We start from the raw sequence: 21,946 nt of genomic DNA on the forward strand, positions 1-21,946 counted from the left end.
AAGCTGTGAGAATTCTGAAAATTCAGAGGCTCGCATAGATCGCGTTAACGTTCGAAGCGCAGCGCGTCTGACCACAAACGCGGTACTTCTACTTGCGTACCGTCTCCTTGTTTTTACACTTCACTACGCGGCCTCATTTCACTTCTCGCGGAATCTTATATACGTTGGTCGTTTCTAGTTCACTGTTTCCCACTTGTATTGTTTCAAATAAATAATTATCATTTCATAATCGAAGATTGAAGTAAAGAAGGCGCAACGTTGCGTCGAAGAAGATTAAGAGAATCAATTAAAATCAAAGAATCGTTTGAACGGTAAATCACGAAATAACAAGTAATTTCCCAACGATTGATTATCCTTTTTCTCGCGACAAGTTCTTTCCAGGGCGTAACGAACCTCGCAGGCGAGGCACGATGCAACGATTTTCGATCGTGGCACGTGGATACGAGATCCTGTCGGGTCGTTGGAATTTAATAGCAAGCTATAAAAAACCGTTATCAGGCATCGTGATATTAGATTGGCTGAAAGTTTCCTGGTAATAGTAAAAATCGCGATTTCACCGCCGGTGTAATATCGATACGACACCGTCGTTTCATAAAGCGTCAGCTTATTTCCTCGCTCGACCATTGAACCTCCTTTTTCACTTTTTTTCCCCCCCCCTGAAGTTATTATTTCAATCGTGGCGCGAGACAGGGGCCAACGTAATCTAAAAATCCGATAATTCGCACGGGAACTGACCGTATTAATTTTTATCGCGTTCTACAATTTTTTCATCCGACCGATTACGGATCAACCGTTGGAAATTTTTTTTTTTTTTTTGCGAGTGAAATAAAATTGGCGCAGCCGAGGAAACACGAAAGACTGCTGATTCGGACGGATTATTAAGCATTCCCTTTTTTCTCCGGCGGGTTATTGTTTGAATTATGCAGCTTCTGTTATTAATCACTATGTGCTCCACTTTTATGGGGCGGTTGTTTTTTTTACCTTCAGTATTTGCGCTTTTATTCAGGTCAGAGTCCGAGTTTGCGGAACGTGCTCGCGATACAGCGCTTCCTGTTAACGAGCTATCGCATCTCACGGTATTATTAGAATCATCTTGTTTTATGTCTACCGAGACACTAGACACGCCTGATTACGCGTCCTATTTTCTCAAGTTCCTCTTTCGTCGTCAAGTGATTACACACTAGATAGCGTCCCTCTCTTTTTTATTTTAGAAAGCTGCGAGTAATCGCGCGTAAAACCAATAAGAACGCCCACGCGGACCGCAAGCGAGTCCTGAAATCGACGTACTCCCAACAGCGAAAGGAAAACGCATCTCGAGGAAAGCAAGAAAAAGTGCTGGTGCATGCATGCCAGAGGTAATCAAAGCGATCAGCGATAATTAATATTAGGAAATTGCGTTAGAAGGAAGATTGTTGCGTGTGTGTCTTAAGAATTTCCTCTTCCAGGACGTTCTAAGAAAGAGAAGGAAGTAGAAGCACCAGACGCCAAGCCCTACGATCCCAAGAGAAGGTGCGACGTTAAGCGTGTTACGTGGACCAACGAGTCGAAGAAACGTGTCGAATCGACAGCGATTCCCTCGGAGAGGAGGAATCTAAGATTTCAATCGCGATCGAGCGCGTCGTTTCGAGAACCGTTTCGTGTCGAACCCGTTCACCGAGTGCATTGATAGCCGCTCGCTAATGCGAGTGGCGGGAAACAGTACTCACTGTCGAACAAGATCAGTCTCCTGGCGACCACCCTGGCTTCCAGGGTGTTCGGCCTACTCGGCTTTTGCTGGTCCCCCGAATTCGGGGCCGCGGCCGAGACCGGCACGGCGCCGGTCGTGGCCGAGCCCTGATTCGCTTGCGGATCACCGCTCGGCGATACCGCGCCATTTGCACTCTGTTCAGTCTTTTCCTTCTTCGGCTCTGCAACAGAAAAAAAAAATGCCAGACCGTCAGAGCGGTGACTACGAGGAAGGAACACGAGAATCGCGCGAGCAGCTGACCCCGATTATCTATTTTCTACGCGCTTCAACCATTTTTACTCTCCCCGTAATTTATTCCCGGTTTCTTTCTTTTTATCTTTTTTTTTTTTTTTCGCTGCTGAGGAAGTTCCTCAGCGTGGACTTTTTCGGCCCCTTAATTAGCCTAAGTAGAGTTCGATGGATCCTGCCTTTTCTTACTTCCTCGATGAAGTCTTTTAGTTTCTTAATTCATTTAATTGCTTGCTTTAAGCAGTTGGAGTTTTTTTTTGGGTTCGCCAAGTTTTCTTCTCGTTTTACTTGGATATTCTCTGTCAGTCGAGGGTGCGAGTGGATGAAGAGAAATTTGATGTGTCATGGTTGTTGGAAGAGTATTTAGAATTATTCTACTGTTCTGTGTATGTTGTAAGATCGTCTAAAGATAGTATGCAGTTACGCTCTGTGACACGAATTGTTGGAGAATACCTGCACGATAAAAATTACACGAAGAATCTAAAGCAAAAGAGATTAGATTGTTCGCTGCGACGCGTTACACGGTGAACCAGACGGCTCTTTTTATCGCCGTAAGAACCGTCTGGGGAAAGGGGTCGCGTTAAATCGTCGAAACTCCGGAGCGATTTCGCTTGCTGGCGTCGTTCCTCTTCATTATTTCGTTCGTAGCTCGTTTCATTGCGTTTCCACGAGTCACGTTCGGCTAACAGAGGAGATATCGCCGCGAGTGCGCTTCGAAATTGCGATTTTCCATCCCCCGCTGGCATCCGCGATGCAACACCGCCGGATAATAAGCCAGCACGTTTAGGATACTCGCGTAAACCACGCTTTACGGCCCCGTTCCCGGCACCGACCAGCTTTACGAGCTGCAAAAAGATTAGCAACGCGACACGTACGCGCGAATCACGCTTACATTTGTTAAACTGTTTAATAAGCTGTTCGCGCGGATCGCGATCTCATCTCTGTACAAACGCGAATAGCCCCCCGTTGTTTCGCGAGATCGTAAAAATAGGTCGTAAGTGCGTCCGCGATGGGCGAATCTACATTCAAGACGCGGACATTTTTGTTTGAATAATAGATCGCGCGCGGGTGAAATGTATGGTAATTTATTCGCGACTAACGAAGCGGTTTCCAGCGCGAAAAACAATTCGATCGATTCGCTCCGGTTTTAATTCATCTGGGACGATTTGTTTAATTGATGAGATTTACACGGTCTTGAGTTCTAATTAATCAACACGCCAGGATTATTCAGATGTAAACGTGTACTAGCAACGCTTGATTAGACCAACGAATCCTACTGTTCAAATTCTCATTCCCTTCAAACAGAGGGCACTAAAAATTCCTGTTCAACTTCACGTAGACATCACGCAATTTCAACGTGGATCAACATCGACGCGCACCCTGGAATAACGCGACGATCGTTCGTCGACGACTGTTAGAGATCGCGTGCACCTGTCCGTTCCCGGAATCGGTGAGACAAGGATTGAGATTGTGGCGTGGCTGATGGGAAAGTATTCGATCGACAAATACAGTCAGTTTTGTAATTAAAGGCTATGGCTGTTCGAGACGAAACTACACGCGAATCGCACCCCCTTTGGAGGAGGACGGATAAAGTGGTTCCTGGCGAACGCGCGGTGACGGATCACCCTGCGAAATGAGATTCCCGTCGACGCGACCTTCCGTTGTTGGGCTTCCCTCGCGGAGTTCCTCGACGCTTTGGACCATCGCCAATGGAACTTCGAAGGGGGATCCTCGTTGACGACGCCTACGTCGACTAACGCCGTCAACAACGTATAACGACCAGAACGAAGGTCGAGCTGGTTGATAAATCGGACGCTTAAGGGAAGAATAATAGCGGCGAATGGTATGCGGAAAAGCTTTCTGGTTTCTATTTCCTTCTCCCCTCTTTTCTTTTTTTTAGAGCTAACTTCTCGTGGTTTGTGTTAGAGAATTCTTTTTCGCTGGGATTTTAGATAGGATAGGTTTCTTGGTCAGTTTAAGGGACAGTAGATGTTATTAGAAAGTGGCAATTATCTGAGTGATTGTTGCTTGGGTTAAGCGGAGATTACTGATCAATTCGTGGAGGCGTTTTAATACAAAGTAACAGTGATACTTTAAGTAAACTGCAGCTCGTAACGAAAGCATAAGCACAATTCCAGCAAGAGCAAGTTTATCGAAACGAAGAGAGAAACTTTGTCAAATTCATTCCAGAGATCCAACAAAATTCTCACCTTCCCGGAAACGCGCTTAACCACTGCTCGAATATCTTCGCACTCGATCTTCCCTCTAAAAGAGTTCACAAAGCTCCCCGCAAGTTCGAACCTAAACCTTTGCGCGAGATTAGAAATCAGAACCTCTGTTTCACGAATGGTCGATCAACGAACACGCCTAGCCGAACCCTTCGATCTCGAGGAGGAAATCAGAGGCGAGCGAAACGCACGTTCGATTGACAAGGCGCGCGCGTCGAACGCGGAGCTGACGATCTGCTCGCGCGCGAGAGGCGTCGTTCCGCATAGCCAGCACGCTCGACGGAGACTGTTCGAAGCAAGAAACTCACCACGTCTCGAAATAGATTAGAAACGACGGCCGGATTGCGCGACGAACGCGACCTTCTCGACGAGTGTACGCCTTGTTACCCCAGATTCCCCGTTGCCGCGAGCTGCCGCGTGGACGATCGTGTTTTGTCGAGCTTATTCCCTCAAGTTCGATCGAAAGCATAGTGGCCTGTCGCCGCCAGGCTTCTTATCGTCTCGCGACGTGAAACGCATTGTACTGTTTAAACGAAAGGAGGGGAAATTGTGGGAGAAAATCGAAAGACGTTCGCGGTAGAGTTCTCGAAAGGGTTCGAGATCTATCTAGCGAACCGCCAATATGATCGGTGGGTATACGTGACAGTATTTTTAGGCATATCTCCGTTTAGGGGAAGCGTTGCGCCATCAGGTCGCTCAGACTTATGTAAGCAAATGGAATATAACGAAAGAATAATGGCAAATCTGATTTGTTAACCTCTGAAATGAATATTGCAACTATTTATAACGGTAGTTTGGGTTCGTATTTTTGGAGATTGCTGTCAGTTAATTTTCATAGTGCTGTTTCGAGATTCCCGTTTATTTAACGTCATCGCGGGTTAAAATATCTCCGCTTTCCTTGACAATGTAATTTCATTTTCGAGGGAGGATTCACTCGGTTCAAAATATGTTCTACGAGTGTTTGCGAGTTGCCAATCCCCTTCCCAAACGAAATTGAAATTGTATTTAATTAAATTCACCGTTTGTGCAACGCTTTGTATTTGTATCTTTTTAGAGTTTGCAGTGGACGTACATGGGTATCGCGTAAATGTTTCGTCGCTTTCTCAACCAGAGCCAAAGATTTATCGATTCGAGTTCGATGCGCCTCCTAAACGACGGGATTGGAATCGAAACGATGCGAACGGTTTAGTTGCTAGCAATTATATGCAAATTTGTCAGGGAAGAGGTAAGACTGCGGTAATTTACGGTTTGTGGCAGAAGCGAGCCGCGACAACTTTCTTGCTGGCTCGAACGCGTCACTCGAGCCAACTTTGACTCGTGCAATTCCACCTGCGTTTTCTATGCCAAGTGCAGGAACCTTTGCGAGGCTCGAGTGTGTCATTGTGCACGTATTTAAATACAATCGATCATCTTGAACACCGATCGTCAGCACGAGCAGACAATCTGACAGGGATTTTATTCGACGAGTGACTTCGCTAATTCAGTAGACGTTCAAGTGGAAACTGACAGCAATAGTCAGACGTCTATCGACCTAATTTATCGCCAGTCCTTAAAACTAATTTATTATTCGGTTCACCGATTCAATTTTTGTCAACCAATCTACGAGTGCTTCTTAATTATTCGTCGAATCGTTAAATACAAGTGGAAAGTCGCGATATAAGTCGGACGTCTACTAAAAGATTTATTACTGTCTATCAGAAGTAAAAAATTTCAAAGTTTAATCGCTAAAAGTTACCATACGAGGCTGGTCGTTCGATTCATAAAACACATGACAGTAAAAGCCAGAGTCATCCTTAATTCACCAAGCATAAAATTAAATATTCATACAAAACATAATATTCCACTAAAATATTTAACCATCGATTAATTCTCCGCTCTATCAATTATTCCTCGTCAACAATCCAGAGCGGAAACGTATACATCGTTTAACAATTGAAACGATTCTTGAAACGTGCGAGTGGAAACTGCCAGTAAGAGTCAGAGGCAACCGTGAAACGTTCACAGGACAAGCAACGATCGTTCGTTTCGCGTTGCTCACGTCGAGTCGGAATAACGAAGCACGTCTATCGTGATCGTGGCATAAACTGAGATAGAAAACTCGCTTCTCAGAGACTTCATAGACGTCTCTCCTCGATCCTCTCGCGAGAAGGCGGCTGCGTCTGTGCAACGAGCAGATTACGTCGATACAATATGCGAGGCACGTAACAAACGAGGTCGATCAACGAGGCGAGCGTACATCTCCTCTCGCGAATTATTCCCGCCGTGCACGTGGCTGGCGGGAACACGTGAAAAATACCGGAGATTACGTGGAAATTATGGACAACGCCAACTCCCGCCTCGTGGATTCTATTAATAAATCGACGAGCTCTCGCGCCGTGAAAATTCTCGTTAATATCTGATCGCTACTCGCGCGGAATTTCCATTCAACTTCCAACGAGAAATTTTATTTCACGCTGGAGTAATTGTTCGTTTCACGGAGCGAAAGGGTTCACTTTCGATTGGAAAATTCGTCGAATTTTCTGATTCCTCTGCAAATTGCACTTTTCTTTCTCTGCACGCGAGCGATTTTGCGTTCGAGAGGAGTGTTGAGATAACAACTCAGCGATGGAATTGATTTTTAATTATTGCTGCGTACGTCGAAGAAGTTTCGGGAACGACGACAACACGAGAGGCTTGGTTTAAATACAGAGGTGGTTCCAGGAATTAATACGTCTACCTTCTAGGAGCAGCCAAAGCGAACCAAGTGAAGCTTAAGCAAATCAAAGGGGATCGATGCGAATGTAATTAAACTGATAATTACCTCGCCTCTGCGCTCCCGCATATGTTAACCCACTTTTAATTCCTCTATTCTAATATTAATCTATCAAAATTCTACAAATTTAACCGCTCACGTGTCAATCATCGAACGACCCTCTATGTCCTTATGCTTCTTTAAATAAAAGACAAGTAAAAAAAGTAATCGCAGTATTAATATCCAGTCTCAAACTTGAACCAGCAGCTCCCTTCTGGTTCCAATTTCACAGCGCGAACTTCTCCCGCTCGAGATACCACCGTTAATCCATCTTTGATCTGAGAATCTCGTTCGCCGCGAGATACAGTATCAGAACCGTATCGATAAACGCGCGATTCGGGTATTTCAGGCGACAGGAGGAAGCATTTCGCGTGGCAATCCTCCATTGACGCGAATCCGATGGAAGCGTGCTCGCCTGTCGGAAATCAGCCGGTTTATCGGCTCGAAACGACGGTGACGCGCTCGCGAAGCTATTCGTTCGTACTTGCCCAGTTAAAGACCGTGACATCACCGTTTGGAATCTCGCAGCGTGGCGCTCGCGGAGGAAGAGCCCACCTCTTCAGCTTCTCTCTTCTCTCTCTTTCTATCGCGAGCCACGAATCGTCGATTAATCGACGGGCCAGAAAAGCTCGTCCGTTCCTCTGCCCGCTGAGTCTCGTTTCGTTCCACTTGCCGCGGAAACGAGCAACCGCCCTTCTATTCGCGGCGAGGAATCACGACACGTGCTCGCGCGTGTTACGGATCCGAGACACGTCCGCGAACAACGAGCTGCCTTGTCTCTAGCTCGCGAGCCGGGAATTCAGGCCCGCGTTGCGGTTAACGAGCGTTTATTTTCAGCCATGGATCGAATCGAAGAAACACGGAGATGTGTTTGAGGAGGACGTTCTTTCGCCGCCTGAATACGTCCAAGGAGACTGGATTCTCTTCTTTCCTTCCTCGTGGCGGGTTCGAGCGTTTCGAGCGATGATGTTTGCGAGAGATTTGCGAGGGTTGAGGGAAATCGAGTTTGAGAAAAATTTTTTTTTTTATAACATGAAGCGACGTTGATAAAGCATCGGGTGTACTTAAGCATCGGGAGTACTAACTCGGGAGTATCAGTGGACTGGATCTTTCGCGCTCGCTTACTTGCTCCTTCTTAACTCGCATCTTTAACTTCCACTCCATTTACTTTATTCTTGGGGGAGGAATTTCTTGAAACCCTTGAAAAGTATGAAAGTATGAAGAAACGAGTATTGCGAGCCGCTACTTGCAATTTGAAACTTTTCTTCGACAAACTGCTACGATTTTTTCCTCCCTTTCTCCCTGTTCTGTCTCCCTGTTGGAAATTTTTAAACTTTCTCTTTTTAAAACACTAAGAATACTATTGCAAAAAATACGATAGTGACAGAAACACGGAGAAACGTTAATAAACCAGATTTTTACTCAACAACCAATATCCCATCGTTTCCTCGAGATTGAAGAGGCTCGCAGAAGTCTTCAGAATTCCCACTTAATCGAAGTTACTTCGTCAGCGAACTCGAGGCACGCAAACATCACCGTCCGCAACGAAGTCCTCCCGAAAAATTGATTCCAAAGATAGGGAGTATCGCGGAAACCCGACGACGAACGTGTCTGCGCGCAGGAAAACACGACGATAGAACCCCAGAGGGAAGGGGGTGCGTATCGATCGTAGCCGCCGCGTCGAGTGCTCCATCCGAAACGATAATGCTAAACTGCAGACTCGCGTGGTTGGGCCGGGAACGCGTGCAATAAAGAGCAACGTTATCTGGGATCGTTGCACTGTTTACAGTTCGCCTCGAGTTTCGAGGGTGCTCCGGCTGTTTTCCTCTCCCTTCTGGCTGCACCCTTATTTCCTCCTGGACGCGATACCAGCCGCGGTCCAAATAAAGATCGACCACCACGCCGGGGGATGATTGCGTCCGCTGGAGAACGGGTTCGAGCCGCGTCGTCTGGGCTTCCCGTCGGTCTTATCGGCCGCGATTCTCTCGCTTCGACCCACTGTCTTTCCCTCCACGCGGTATTAGTTCGGTCAGATTCGACGAGACGGCTGGCGAAATTGAATTCGCCGCTGTTTATCCGCGGGCAATGGAGTTGGAAATGGGCTTTCGTTCTCTGGTACATTACGCGCGGGATTGTTCCACGGGAATTATAATAATGACTGGACGGGTCGTTTCGGTTAATGCTTCGAGACCCGCAACCTCGATGCTCGTCCTATTGCGTCGCATTGATCTTTGCTGGCGAAGTGAATCGAAGCGCGGGCTGCAATTAAGGGTTGTCGAGGGGACACGATTTTCTGATCTTCTGTGCACGATTGTTTCAGTGAAACGAGAGTTTGAGGATTAATTGGATGCGTTCGCGTTTATTAGGCGACTGTTCCGAGCTTCTTCGATGGGAATTGTTTAGAAATTATATTAAAGTACGTTAAACGAGATCGATGTTTAATAAGTTATGATGTTAAAGAGAATTTAATTGTCGGTAAAATACAGAACGAACAAAATGGCACTCTTTTAGAATCGATCGCAAAAGGCAGTTTCGTTTAAAAATAACTACCATTTCGGCTTTCAATCGCTTTCGAAATTCGTAACTCGTTCGGTAATTACGGGCAAACAAACGAAACAATGAAGCATAAAAAGCGAGAAAAAGAGCACCGATACACGGCCGGTTCGATGGGACTTTATATCGCGAGCGCGTAACATCCAATTGTTCCTGCCAAATTACTTCATAAACAGTTTGGCGAAATGGCGTTTCGCAACGATGCGAAATTTTTCGAAATATTTCTGTATTCAACACCCTCGACCCAGTTTCACGGTGAATCACATCAAGAATGGATAACGGCGAACAAATACGAGCATCCAGCAACGCTTTCCGAGTCCAAAGAAGCGCGAAACGTAATCGATTCCATATTTTTATCTTCCCTTCCTTTCCTTTTTTTTCTTTTTTTTCTTGTTAAACCGCGAGGTACAAGAATACGTTGCTTCCCACGCTATCGAATTCATTACACGCGCTACGTTTTGAACGGGTGCACGAAATAAGGCCAGCGGAAACTTTGACGCCCGTCCCACGACCGAGGAGGCTATCTTTCGTTCGCTGCGCGGCAATTTATGGCGGCCATCGAAACCTCTGTTCGCTTTTCCGATACATCTCTCATTGCACGCGCGCTGTTTCTGGGCATCATCGGGAACTGGGTGAACCGTTTGCTCGTCTCTACCAGGAGGAAAAAGGTGAAGTATGGCTGCAACGGTGCGGAATTTCCTCGAGCATCCTCAAAGAGAATCCTCAAAGCGGAAGAATGATTCATGGTCTCCTCGAGGAGCGTAGTATTTCGTGCAACTATTAACGAGGGAAATAATTCGAAATGTTTAAGAACAAAGTCGCGGAACAACTGCGAAAGAAAACGAGGAAACGGAATACTTTCTTGTTCGAAATATTCAGGAAGCTCGCGATATTCTTCTTCTGACGTCGAAGGCAGAAAAAAAAAATGTATTTTACACTAAATTCTCTTTTCTATCAGATTTGTATCGTACCAAGTACTTACGTAAAATTACGCGAGTAACACGATCAACGATATGATAATGTAACAAGACACACTGTCTGGCGAACGAAACGTACGAACGCCTTGGGACTGTTTCAGTTAATTGAATTGTTCCGCGTAGCTCTCGCCGGTATTCGTACCTCGACTAATTCAGGCAATAACTAAGCCGAGGGCGAAACGAGTCATAGGGGTTGGAAGGGGCGAATGTAAAATTTTCAACGGACGACAGCTTATCAGAGCTCGAACGTCGTGGCAAATTCAGCAGTTCTGCCCATCAGACTTAGAACGTCTCTGGCAACTTCGCAGACAGATAATACTGCTAACATCTTGTTCACAGCTTCGCTTCCCGGTCTGCTCCTCGAGTTTAACACGGAACTGTATCAACTGCATAATGCCTTAGCCACGGACGATGTGACATTCGAATTAGCGTTATCTTTCGTACAGAACGTATTCCTTGTAATTATCCGTGTTCATCTTACTGTTCCACCAACTCTAACAAAGAATGGAATTAATCTTAATAGAAAGTAGAACACCAGCAAAATGATTTATTTCGAGGCTCAATTTTCTAATATTCCTCTTGGTATTCATTTTACGAACCACCATAAATCGCCAAGTCAACGCGAGGGACCGTAATCAATCAAAAAGCAGGGGGGTTCGAAGGGGTGGATCGTTTGCCGTGGTCCCATCAACTCGCGAGAGTGTTCAGTAAAAGAAAATTCGAGCAGAAGAGGCGGATAAGTCGTCGAGAGCCCTGAAGGGAAGCGGAGGAACATCGAGGCACAATCAAGGGCGACGCGATAACGGAGTTCCTCGCAGAGATACCCGCGGGACGATTCAACGACCATCGCTTTCATCGCGTTTTCGCTGATATCGAGTCGCGGGGAGGCGAGTGAGCTTCGCGACGGTGGCAAGATTGCCAGCTGAACGAAGCGTTAAACGGTCGCGAGAGAACCTCTCGGTATAGGGGCCAATAAAAATTTGTGACGCTTCCAACGGTTTTTGTCTCTCACCAGGGAACGTTTCTGGAAAGATAAGGGTAATAGCTGTTTCGTATTCTCTCAGTCTGCCGAGTATATAGCGTGTTACGTGGAATCTGCATCGCATTTTTCGTACGAGTCTCGTCACCCTGTTGCAATTCAAATTCGAATAAACTCTGTGAATTCGATAAAATTAATTGTGTCGTTACGTAGATGCATAAATTGCTCCATCGACAGGACCGCGTCCCCTTTAATCGAACAAACAAACAAATCGAGTTACATTACATTCTTACAATCGATAAAATAACGCTCGATCGAGTACGCGCGAATCATTGCAACGAATTAACGAAATGTACAACATCCACGCCCACGCGATCGCAGATTCACAAGATACTCGATTCGCGTGAAAATAACCGGCAAATAATTACTCGAGCGTCAATCATCTGTCAGAAGGGAAATAAACGAGCCGATCGTTCATCCGCGGTGCGGTGTAACACCGAATTAAACTGATCCGACGCGCGGGGAACAAACAAAAAATAAGCTCGTCTCTATCCAAGGAGAGATCGGTGGATTCGTCTATTCTTAATCCACCGGTTTGTTTGCTCGACGCGCGGTGACGCACAGCTGCAAATTCGACGAGTCACTCGAGAGAGTCTGTCCAGCGAAAACCTCGCCAATACGAGCTGGAGGAGTCAGCCTGATCGATGGAACAAGGGAGAGGAATTTCAGTTGGAAATTACGCGGTGGTTTCGTGGGACAGGATGCGACCGCAACGATGTCGTTGCTTACCGTTACGAGAGGCTAGACACCACACGGTTGTTGTACGGTGCGCACCGCGTCTCGTTTGCAGTTCGATCGATTCCACTGTGAGAGCTTGTTACACGTCTTGAGACACCGATCGGACAACTCGATCGACTCGAGAGAGAGCTACGCGGACCGCGTTGTTTGCCAGGGCCATGGAAAGCAGCGATAACCGCGTTGTGATTGACGATAGCCTCGAATTTGGGAGTCGATCGTGTCTTCCTGTTTAGTCGAGTGCGCGAGGAATCGTTTACTTCGGCTACCGATCCCTTCGAGACCTCGTCCGCTTTTCGATGTTTGCATGAATTTTCGAACTGTTCGTTTATACAAGCTTCGAATTTCAAAGTTGCTAAATCTTTCAAGTTCTGTTTTATTAAGTATTTTAAGGCTTTTAAACCTCCGCGAATTTAAGACAAGCTTCTGACGTATCGAGAATGAACCTCGATTAAAAGTTCCGAAATTTGTCGATCGGTACTTCACAGTTATTCAGGATAGAAAATTATTTTCTGACGCGAGATTACTTGGAAAAGGGAAATTATACTTCAATGTCACTACAGGTTACACGTTGGAACTACTAAATGGCTTCTTAAGCGCTTTACGCTTTTTCCTACGATCGATTCCCGATTCAATTACATTTCGCGGTGAACGGCTGTAAGCATTCTTCGCTAAAAGATTCCGTCGTTCTCGCTTAAGATTACACTAAATCAAGATTATAGGAAAGAGTATCCTATTCTCCAATTTATTGTTCCCAAATTGCCATTGACTTTCCATAGCCAACTTTTAATCTCATTCGTTCTCCATCTTTACAATTTGCAAAACGATGTCAATTATTTCAGCGAATAATCTCCTTGATAAAAGAAATAATATGCTAATCTATGAAATAAATAATTGCATAACAAATTGCAAACAGGAAATATACAATTTACCACGTGAAATATGTAGACGCAAACCAGTCGCTGTTTCGAAACCAGCGAAGCTAATTGCCGACTAAAATATGAATGCTTTCTCACGTAATACCAGTCGTTTCGCAAGTTCCAACAACGACGAATTACCCTCTGCACGACAATCTCGAATCGCTCAAACACACACACACACACGTACACTCGCGTTTAATCGTCCACAGTTTCCATCGGTTCGCAAACTTTCTCGGTGGGCCGACACATATCGCGTCGGAAAGGACCGTTTGACTCGGCGCAGTAGTTTAGGTCGGTCTGGGGTCAGACACGTCGTAACGCGGCCCCTGCAGCGTCGTGATTAAACCGGACGTACCAGCCTGCTCCTCCGTTTCAGAAGGAAGTTAAAACGTTCCCGATCATTCCAAAATTCTGACCTCCTTCTCACTGCCCTGGTCGCCAGGATCAACGAAATTGCACGCGTACACCACCGACACCTGACGTCTCGTTGACTTTTTTTCGAGCACGCAAACGCTGGCATTGAAAAAGTCTGATTAAATCAGGGGGAACCGATTACAGCTGGGCTTCGGACGTTTTAGCGCGGTGGGAAAGGAGATGGGCGAAGTTCAGGCACAGTTGAACCTGTAGGGAAAAGCTGCGAGGGAGAAGTTTCCCCTCGATCTTACCGTGTCTGAAGTTTTTCGAAGTTTCCACGATATTTTTCTCGTTTACTATTTTTGACTGTCCATTATTCTTACACGAGTTCCACGCGTTTCTGAATGAATCGTATGCTTGCATTTTCAGATGCACGAGTTTCTTTTTTGAGTTCGTAATTTAATCAGTGATTTTGGTTAGAAGAAGAGTAATTTTTTTCGCGCAGTTGACAATATAAGCTTGCGATACGATGATGAACGAAAGTCTTCAAGTCAGAGGGAATTGATCCGATCTTAGGGTTCGCAAATAAATTTGCTCGCACAACAGGGAATCGTAACGGGAGATCCGCACTCCATAGCTCACCCTTGAAACACATTCAGCTCCGCGAGCCAATAAATCGAACCTCCGACTGGAGCCTTTAATAGCTGCGCAAACTACCGCCTACGAGATCTATTTTATCACTCGCTGACAAAACAAAGACCTTCGACTAAAATACAAGGCCTCCTTTTTGTCTCGCCAGCACTTACCTACATAATCGTTAATTAAATTATTAAAACGTCGACACGTGTACGTACACTGGGGCGCTCGTAATTGTTCCAAGGACTTCGAAAGTCGATAAACTTCGCGCGTTAATTTCGCATTGGAATACGTACAACTTCGATTTAAAAAAATTGCTTAAAACGAATTAAGATGATCTTCCTTTTTTGAGAGGCTGAGGTGGGATGAGACAGGATCTAGTGGCTGAAAATGCTAAGAGTGAATGCCTGAACGTGACTGCACCGATTTGGAGAACAGACAATTTGAAAGCGAGCAGCATGAAAGTTAACCTAGAAGTCGAAAGCAATAGTGATTAAAAAATCACAGTAGTACACAAACTATTCCTCGATCAAAGTTCCCCGTAGAAAATAAAGTATCAGCATGTAGCCCTCGAACGCGTACAACAGCCACCATTATCCCTTTGCGAGCCATCGAAACGTTCCTCATCGAATCGCCAAGCTGTTACCCCACAATGGCTATCGATCTCCGGGAAAATCTCGAGGAAACCGTCGATCAAACGGCGCGCGGAACTGCCGCGGTACCATTCGGAGGGCCGCGCGTTCACCGGGGGTGTTTTCGAGCAGAGAGGCGCGCCTCGTCGTGGTGTGCGTCACACGACACGGGGTCGTCGACACCGGCGCGTTCTCCTCCTCCTGGCATCGATCGCGGGCTTCCTTTTCGCGAAAGGGGGCGAGAGAGGACGCGGCGAGCGAACCCGGCCACCGAGTACAACGCCGCGGCGTCCCTCGCGTGTCACGTAATCTTTCAGTGGCGAACACCGCCCCCTCGTTCGTTCTAATTAATTATCTTACCTCGTCCAGGGTGTCGGACGAGCGATACCAGCGAGGAACGACGGGGACACCGGAAGACCTGCCCTCGGGGACTCGCGTAATTTCCAGAGTGTTTTCGTAGGCTACAGCTTCGTAGTTCTTGCTTGTTATTCGAGGTCGATATTTTGTTGATTCGGGACCAGAGGTGCGAGCAACCCCTTGTTTTTTGTCACGATTATATAGGAGGTTTTCATAACAGAGAAGAGTAAATTGAATATTGCGAGGAATTTGATTATCTAGTTCGTAGCTTGGTTCTGTTCGAGTTCTTTCTACGCTCTCGAAACCACGAAGTGACAGGGTGGTTAATATTTCCATGACGAATGGACTCGGCTAACTTCCGCGGCTCTAATTTAGTCCAGAGTGACACTTTGCGGAATTTAACTCTGTACACGAAGTCAATCAGACTAATGGGAATTAACGACGGGTCCTGGCAGCGATGCGGAGTTAATGAGCGGAGCTATCACAGACGGACATATATTCCGCGAATTACGTCAGTTTTGCGCGGTGACTTTGATTATAAAACGAAGGCGTGACCGAAAGTTATTATTTCTATGCCCGCGTCCGATGTTCGCGAGAATTTAATAGAATCCTTTAAAAGTTCTCGTTATAGAACTAACAGTTCCAGCGATCCTCCGCGGTGTTTTTAAATTAACCCCCTGGTTTTGTGTTGCTCGCAGAACCGGTTAATTAAAATCTGTAAATTTGCAGATGTTCATACAGGAAGCTGGTCCGCGGGAACGCAAGGTTTCACGGGACCGTGAGTGTCTTATCTCGAGTTTAGCAGCCCGTTCGAGTGGTTAACGAGCGCAAGCAGGTAACCGAGTTAAGCGAAATTAGCGATAACGAAAATGTAGGGTGGCGGGGGTGCGCGCGCTCGGTGGATTCAGCTGAATTCGTCTTTAAACGGGTGAAATTAGGGAGACAGAGAAACGTGACACGTTTAATTTCGTTAGCCGGCTGTTTCCTTGAGGCTCGGCCGTGTTGTTCAATTAAACAGAGTTCCACCTTTGTCCACGGGTGACGCGCGTCTCACCTGTTAATTATGCGTAGGACTCTTCGCGTTTCGAACGACGCGGTAGACGGAGCGACGTGCAAGCAGGACGCGATTTAATTCATTCCGATTCTATTTGCATTCCACCGTTTATTTGCGTTGGATTTAGTTTAATGAGATAATTATGCAAATATACGCTCGCTGTAAATTATTGGCAACAAATTCTCGGCCATTTGTATTTAAACGATCTCCGATTCGATATTTCGCAGCTTTCGTTTTCGAATACACGCACGATTAATTAATTAACGCGTCTTCCGCTATACATCCGGTAAAAACCGTGCAATTTCTGAATTTATTTAGGCCATTCCTTTAGTCGAGTTTGATTATCGATCAAACTGGCCTCGCGGAACGAAGCGACGAGCAGAGAAAGCGCAGAACTGCCAGCCACGATAAATGCATCGAACGCATCGAATCATATTTCATCGATTCGATTATCAAGTTTGCTGATTAAATACCGGGAGCAAAAACTATGTAGCGTCCGGCTTTGGAACGGTAAACTTTGTCGACCGAACGCACCGCGGGAAGTCAAACAAGCCCTCGAAATATCGTCTGTTCCCTTTTCGTTGGTGCTCGGTACATTTATCATCGACCGACAATTCCATAAACTGGCCAGCGCGAGGGGGGTGCAGGCCAAGTAAAACGCAATTTGTTGCGAAACGACCTTGCAGCCCAGTGACAGCATTATTGGCACCGCTCGCAGCGTGTACGCGCTCGTAGAAACAGGGGGTGGCACGCTGCGCGTATCGTGGCAGCGGAAAAACGTATGGGTCCAACCGTGAAATTATGCTCTGTTTGTTAGGTTCATTATTTGCGAGCGTGCGTGGGTCCAGCAGTCGAGAGAGAAGAAACACATGTTCCCAGATAGATTACCACGCTGCGACGTCGTTTATTCCGCCCTTGGTGAACGGCTGCGAGCAATTTGATTAGCCGCTGATTGGTCTTTACTGCTGCATTGCGCATTTCGCTTCGATTAATACGTGTATAATTAAATCCCAAGGTACGTGTACCGATAGCTGGTATCGAGTGAATTAATGTTGTTTCGAGGGGTGCTGCGGCAAGGTCGCGGATAAGTGTCTTCTCGCATATCAAAAAGGGACGACTGTTCCTCAATGGCTACTTGGTTGCTGTGCTTTTCGTTCTTTCACTGTAAAATTAATATCTTTATCGATAAAAGTATACGCTATTCGAATACTACAGTTCAGTATTTCACGTTGATTTTCACTTTCACGTATAAACGATTCAGTAGAAAGTAATCAAGACATCCCAAAGTGATCAAGCGAGTAACAGCCAGTAGTCGCATTTACCGCTCATTACTCGTCGAAAGGAAGAGAGAGAGAGAAAGAGAGAAGGTCCGGAAATCGACGAGCCAATCGGGCAGAGGGTTACACCGTGTCCCTGTTTTTATTTCCGCAATGAAAACCGATCGACCGGGCTGACCGTTGGAAGAGTCGATCTCGAGATGAAACGAGGAGCCAGCGGGACACGTACGCCCAGCCCGCTTACACACGGCGGAACTGGGTCAATGGTGGCGTGGCTGGTTCCGTGCTCGGAAAATCTGCGCGACCCGCTCGTAAAAAACAGCCACTGGCCCGATCGAGCCGAGCTTTTCGGGCCTCTGTCTTTTCCCGGGCTTAACGTCTGATTAATGGCCCGTGGGGCTTTTTCGCGATCCCCTCGCATAACCCTGTTGGTGTCCTCCTCGTCCACCCCTTAGGGACAGGGGCTGCTGGCGCGGTACCGTGGATTACGCCTAAAAGGACGCGTTTGTACCACGGTTTACGAGGCGAACCGCCCCGTTTCTCTATCGACGCTCCTTCTGGACGATGACGCGACGAAAACTGCTGTCAGAGGGTTGAGCCAGCGGGGGTGGCGGTTGATTTCTCGTGGGCCACGTTCGAGGCTTCTTATTCGAGGAGAATCGATCAGCTGTGATTGAGCGATATCGAGGGGTAGTTTGTTTCGAGCAGAGTTTGCGGGTCGCGCGAACTATACGCCAGTCGAGCGGAAATTTGAATCAATTCCTCCTGGCGATTGTAGCGGAATAATCCTCGAGTCTGACGTTGCGGATATTTGTAACTCTGTTCGAATGATTCTTCTTTCGTACAGCCAAGTTGTATCCAGTGTGACTGTTAACCCTTTGTGCTCGAATGGCGACTCTCACTCGCCACGATGTTTCGCGTGGCAACTCGAGCGGCTGTATTTATGTGGAATTTCGTTATCTCCAATTGATAGATGCGAAGTATTGGTTCGAGAATGTGGTCCCATAGACTGTTTATATCTTCGGTTGGATAGTGACATTGTGACGTAAAATTCTACGACTGTAGTCCTGAATACGATGTGTCTAGCGTTAGTACAGTCTCGACGGTCGTAGCGAGCACGCGTATCGCGAAATTTTCCACCACTCGTTTTTAATTTCGAGCAAGTCTAAACAGTAATGACGTATCGGATGTGAGAAATAGAAAAATCAGTGTAACAGACAGTGAATCCGGAAATAGCAGCGATGACCCACAAGATCCTGGCACTTCAGAATGCCTTGGTAAGTGTTTTGTAAAATATTACGATCATACAGAACTTGAACTCCGATAATTACTTTTGCAAAATGTAAACACAGATAATATATCAATATATAACACTTTCGTATGTTAATTCTTCTGTAAATTCATTTACGCGCGAAATCGTCTCGAGTCGCAGCGCCGCCCGACCAAAAAAGTCGTCGAGCGCAAAGGGTTAAGGTATGGTATCTCTGTTTGTTGGCGATTTTACAGCGAATTGGTAAATAAATAAGCGTTGTTTGTTCGTCTCGTGTTCAACATCGTGGAGGGTTGTTGCAAGTTTCGATATCGAATTTAAGTTTCCTCTTTAGATGTTGATGTTACCGTGGGAGATGTATCGACCGTGTTATTGATGGTTCGAACATTGTTAAGTATCGCGAAGAAAGTTTAAACTTTGTTGGATTAAAACTTTCGTTCGTTTGCGAGGGATTGTAAACATATCGGGACGTTGGAACAGCGAATAGCTCGTCTATACATAGCGTGACCTGTCGTCAACCCTTTTCTAATCGATATGCAACAGCGGTAAATTTAGCGAACGCTCTAAATGACGGTATAAATTGTAAATTACGCGCGTCTGTATCAATTATGTTGTACAAGCTCTCGCGATGAAGCGATATTAAAAAATCGACGCGTTTCAATTTCCCTCGCGCTTGAATGCCGATTTCTATTGCATTGGTAAACTTCTTCGCCGTGAAATATTAAATACTCGAACGCAAACAATTTTAATGCGAAGAAGGGAGACCGGTAATAAAATTTGATTAGATATTCAATTAAGCTCGCCTTTCCACCTCTCTTTGCCCATATTTGTTTCCTATTCCTCCATTCAACGTAACGTACAGCCAATACGTTTATCATTTTTCACGACTGTTCTTGCTAATTAAAATTCTGATACGTATATTTTCTCCGATGCAATTTCGAGCGCGAATCAGTATCGATTACTTTTTTGAAAACGCACGTGGAACAGCGACGGATTGCACGAAATGATTGCAATTGCAGACGGGGCGTCATCAGCGGTTACCGCATTGAAATAAACACGGATCCGATCGTTGCTCGTAGACACTGTCCAAACATTGAACGAACCAGAACCTTCGAACCAATAACAACACGAACAATAATCACGGTAATAGCCCGCTATCGAATCACGGAGCGTTCGTTTAATAATTAATAATTAACAATTACTGACGCATTTTCGTTGCTGTCGCGCGCTGCCCTTGCGCGGTTCCGTTTTCCTCGTTTTCCATTAATCGACTCCGTGTCGCGACATGCGATCGAAATACCGCGACGATGGTGTTCACCACTCGACGCATTATTATTCCTTCCTGCGCCATCCCTCGTGATTACGTCGCAAGGGGTTTTAAAATACGACGCTGAGGAACGTTCGCCGTCGAACGCCCACGCCGCCACCTTCAACAATCGCTTCTCAATCAAACCGGTTACACACTTTGCGTCGCTGTTGCCACTCTCGTGGCCGTGATTTAATTAAACCACTCGTTCCACGGTTTAATTAGTAGCTGGACCAGCAGAGGCCAACGAAAACGTTCCTCCACGCCCACGCGCTTGTGTACACCGAACGTAGACAGGAAAACTGACCGTTCCTCGAGGTTAGACGCGAGGAGAGATCTTTGTGAGAGCTTGTAGGAGACGTGGTACGATAAACAAGCAGCTTTAGTTTGTTCCTTCCAATCGATTAATTAATGGTGTCTTGTAAAGTGTAGTCGGATAACGCTCGAAATAAAAATTTGGTGGATATTAATATTCATCCTAGTGTTGGACTTAAGTAGAAGGTATAATGTTATCGTCGTAAAACGTGAGGTTGCAGGGAGAAAAAATGTATTCAACGTAATTTCTCAGTGAGAAAGCGAAGCTCCGTTTTCAGAACTCTGACAGAAAGGTAAGGATATTAAATCTGGGCGACGTATAAAATTTCTTGAAATTCCATTTACCTTTTGCGGTTTGTCGCATGTAAGTTTCATGTTGTACTTAGACAAGCGACGTGACAATTGTCACTCGTGCGATACCAATATCTAATGAATCCCCTTTTCTCGTCTATCCTGGGAAAAGAAATGTTGCACGAGCGTAACACGATCACAGGTTATATATTACAACGTCGAGCGGAGTTCCCGCGAGCGGAATCGAATCGAGCGAACGCGGCCGATATTCCACCCGCGTCGATTAATACAGCGCACTCTGATTCTTTTTATCAGACTGCTGGAAACAGCTGCGAGTCACAGCTGCAGCTGTGACCGGCAAAACGTATAATACGATTTGCGGCCGCGATTCCCGGCAAAAAGGACGGCCAAATGAACGGTATAACCGTTTCATCGATTTGTCTGCGTGCGGTGGATTTTTCTGCGTTTCTCCCTCCGTAGCGTGTGTTTTTCTAATGGTTACTTCTGGCGTTCCTTGCTCTCCCTCGTTCTTCTCTCGCGGGAAAATCGGATCGATAGGATTTTTAGCCATTGTCATTTTTGGACAAGGAAATATGTGGACCAGTCGACATTTAAATAGAAGAAAAAAAGGACACGCGTGGTCCACATTTTATGAATATTTATGGCAATTTGTTAGCTTGGTCTCTGTTCCGTTTGACGAAGCTATTAAACGATTATATGAGAAAAGAAAAGCAATAGTAACAGCAAGATTCGGTGGCTACGGACGATAATCGTTCTTCGTCGAAGCTGGCAAGTTGATTATTGTATCGGGAAGAACGCGATAGAGCGATAAAGGTACCACCACCGTGCTAGCGTGGATTTTAAACGAATTATTCCTGTCGCTGGGTGAATATCCGCGATTTATCGCGGAAATCAGCGTCGACCAGGCTCGCGAAAACGCGACATTAATTAGCCGTCAATGTCGACGCGAATGATCCCGTCTCGCTGTCGCTGGCTGACCGATAATTACCCGCAGTTTCAATTTCGCGAAACGATCCCTGCGCTGGATTGTATTGGCACCCCTGTGTTCGCCTATTAATAATGCGCGGGCGGTAACAAACCCATTTTGAAAGTTAATGCTTCTGCGTGCAGAGTGACGTCAGCGGAATTCTTTCGTACAAGCGTGCAGCTGAAGATTGATTAATGGAATACTGGTTACGCGACGGAATAAATGTTCGAATTAACATCGAAGTAGTT

At 46.0% G+C, this 21,946-nt stretch overlaps 1 protein-coding gene across 7 annotated transcripts in view; it reads right to left on the bottom strand.

Annotated features, from left to right (window-relative positions):
• Positions 1-21,946, bottom strand: part of LOC143426409 (phosphatase and actin regulator 2) — a 266,425-nt gene that overhangs the window by 15,545 nt on the left and 228,934 nt on the right. For 6 of the 7 annotated variants that reach the window (XM_076899849.1, XM_076899851.1, XM_076899854.1 and 3 more), the window contains one exon: positions 1,707-1,907. The exons of the other annotated variant lie outside the window; for it this stretch is intronic. In XM_076899849.1, coding sequence (XP_076755964.1) covers positions 1,707-1,907 — 201 coding nt within the window. The remainder of the gene's footprint in view (positions 1-1,706; positions 1,908-21,946) is intronic. 7 annotated transcript variants of the gene reach the window in all.

The sequence above is a fragment of the Xylocopa sonorina genome, chromosome 8, assembly GCF_050948175.1.
Source record: "Xylocopa sonorina isolate GNS202 chromosome 8, iyXylSono1_principal, whole genome shotgun sequence".
In the NCBI taxonomy this organism is placed as follows: domain Eukaryota; kingdom Metazoa; phylum Arthropoda; class Insecta; order Hymenoptera; family Apidae; genus Xylocopa; species Xylocopa sonorina.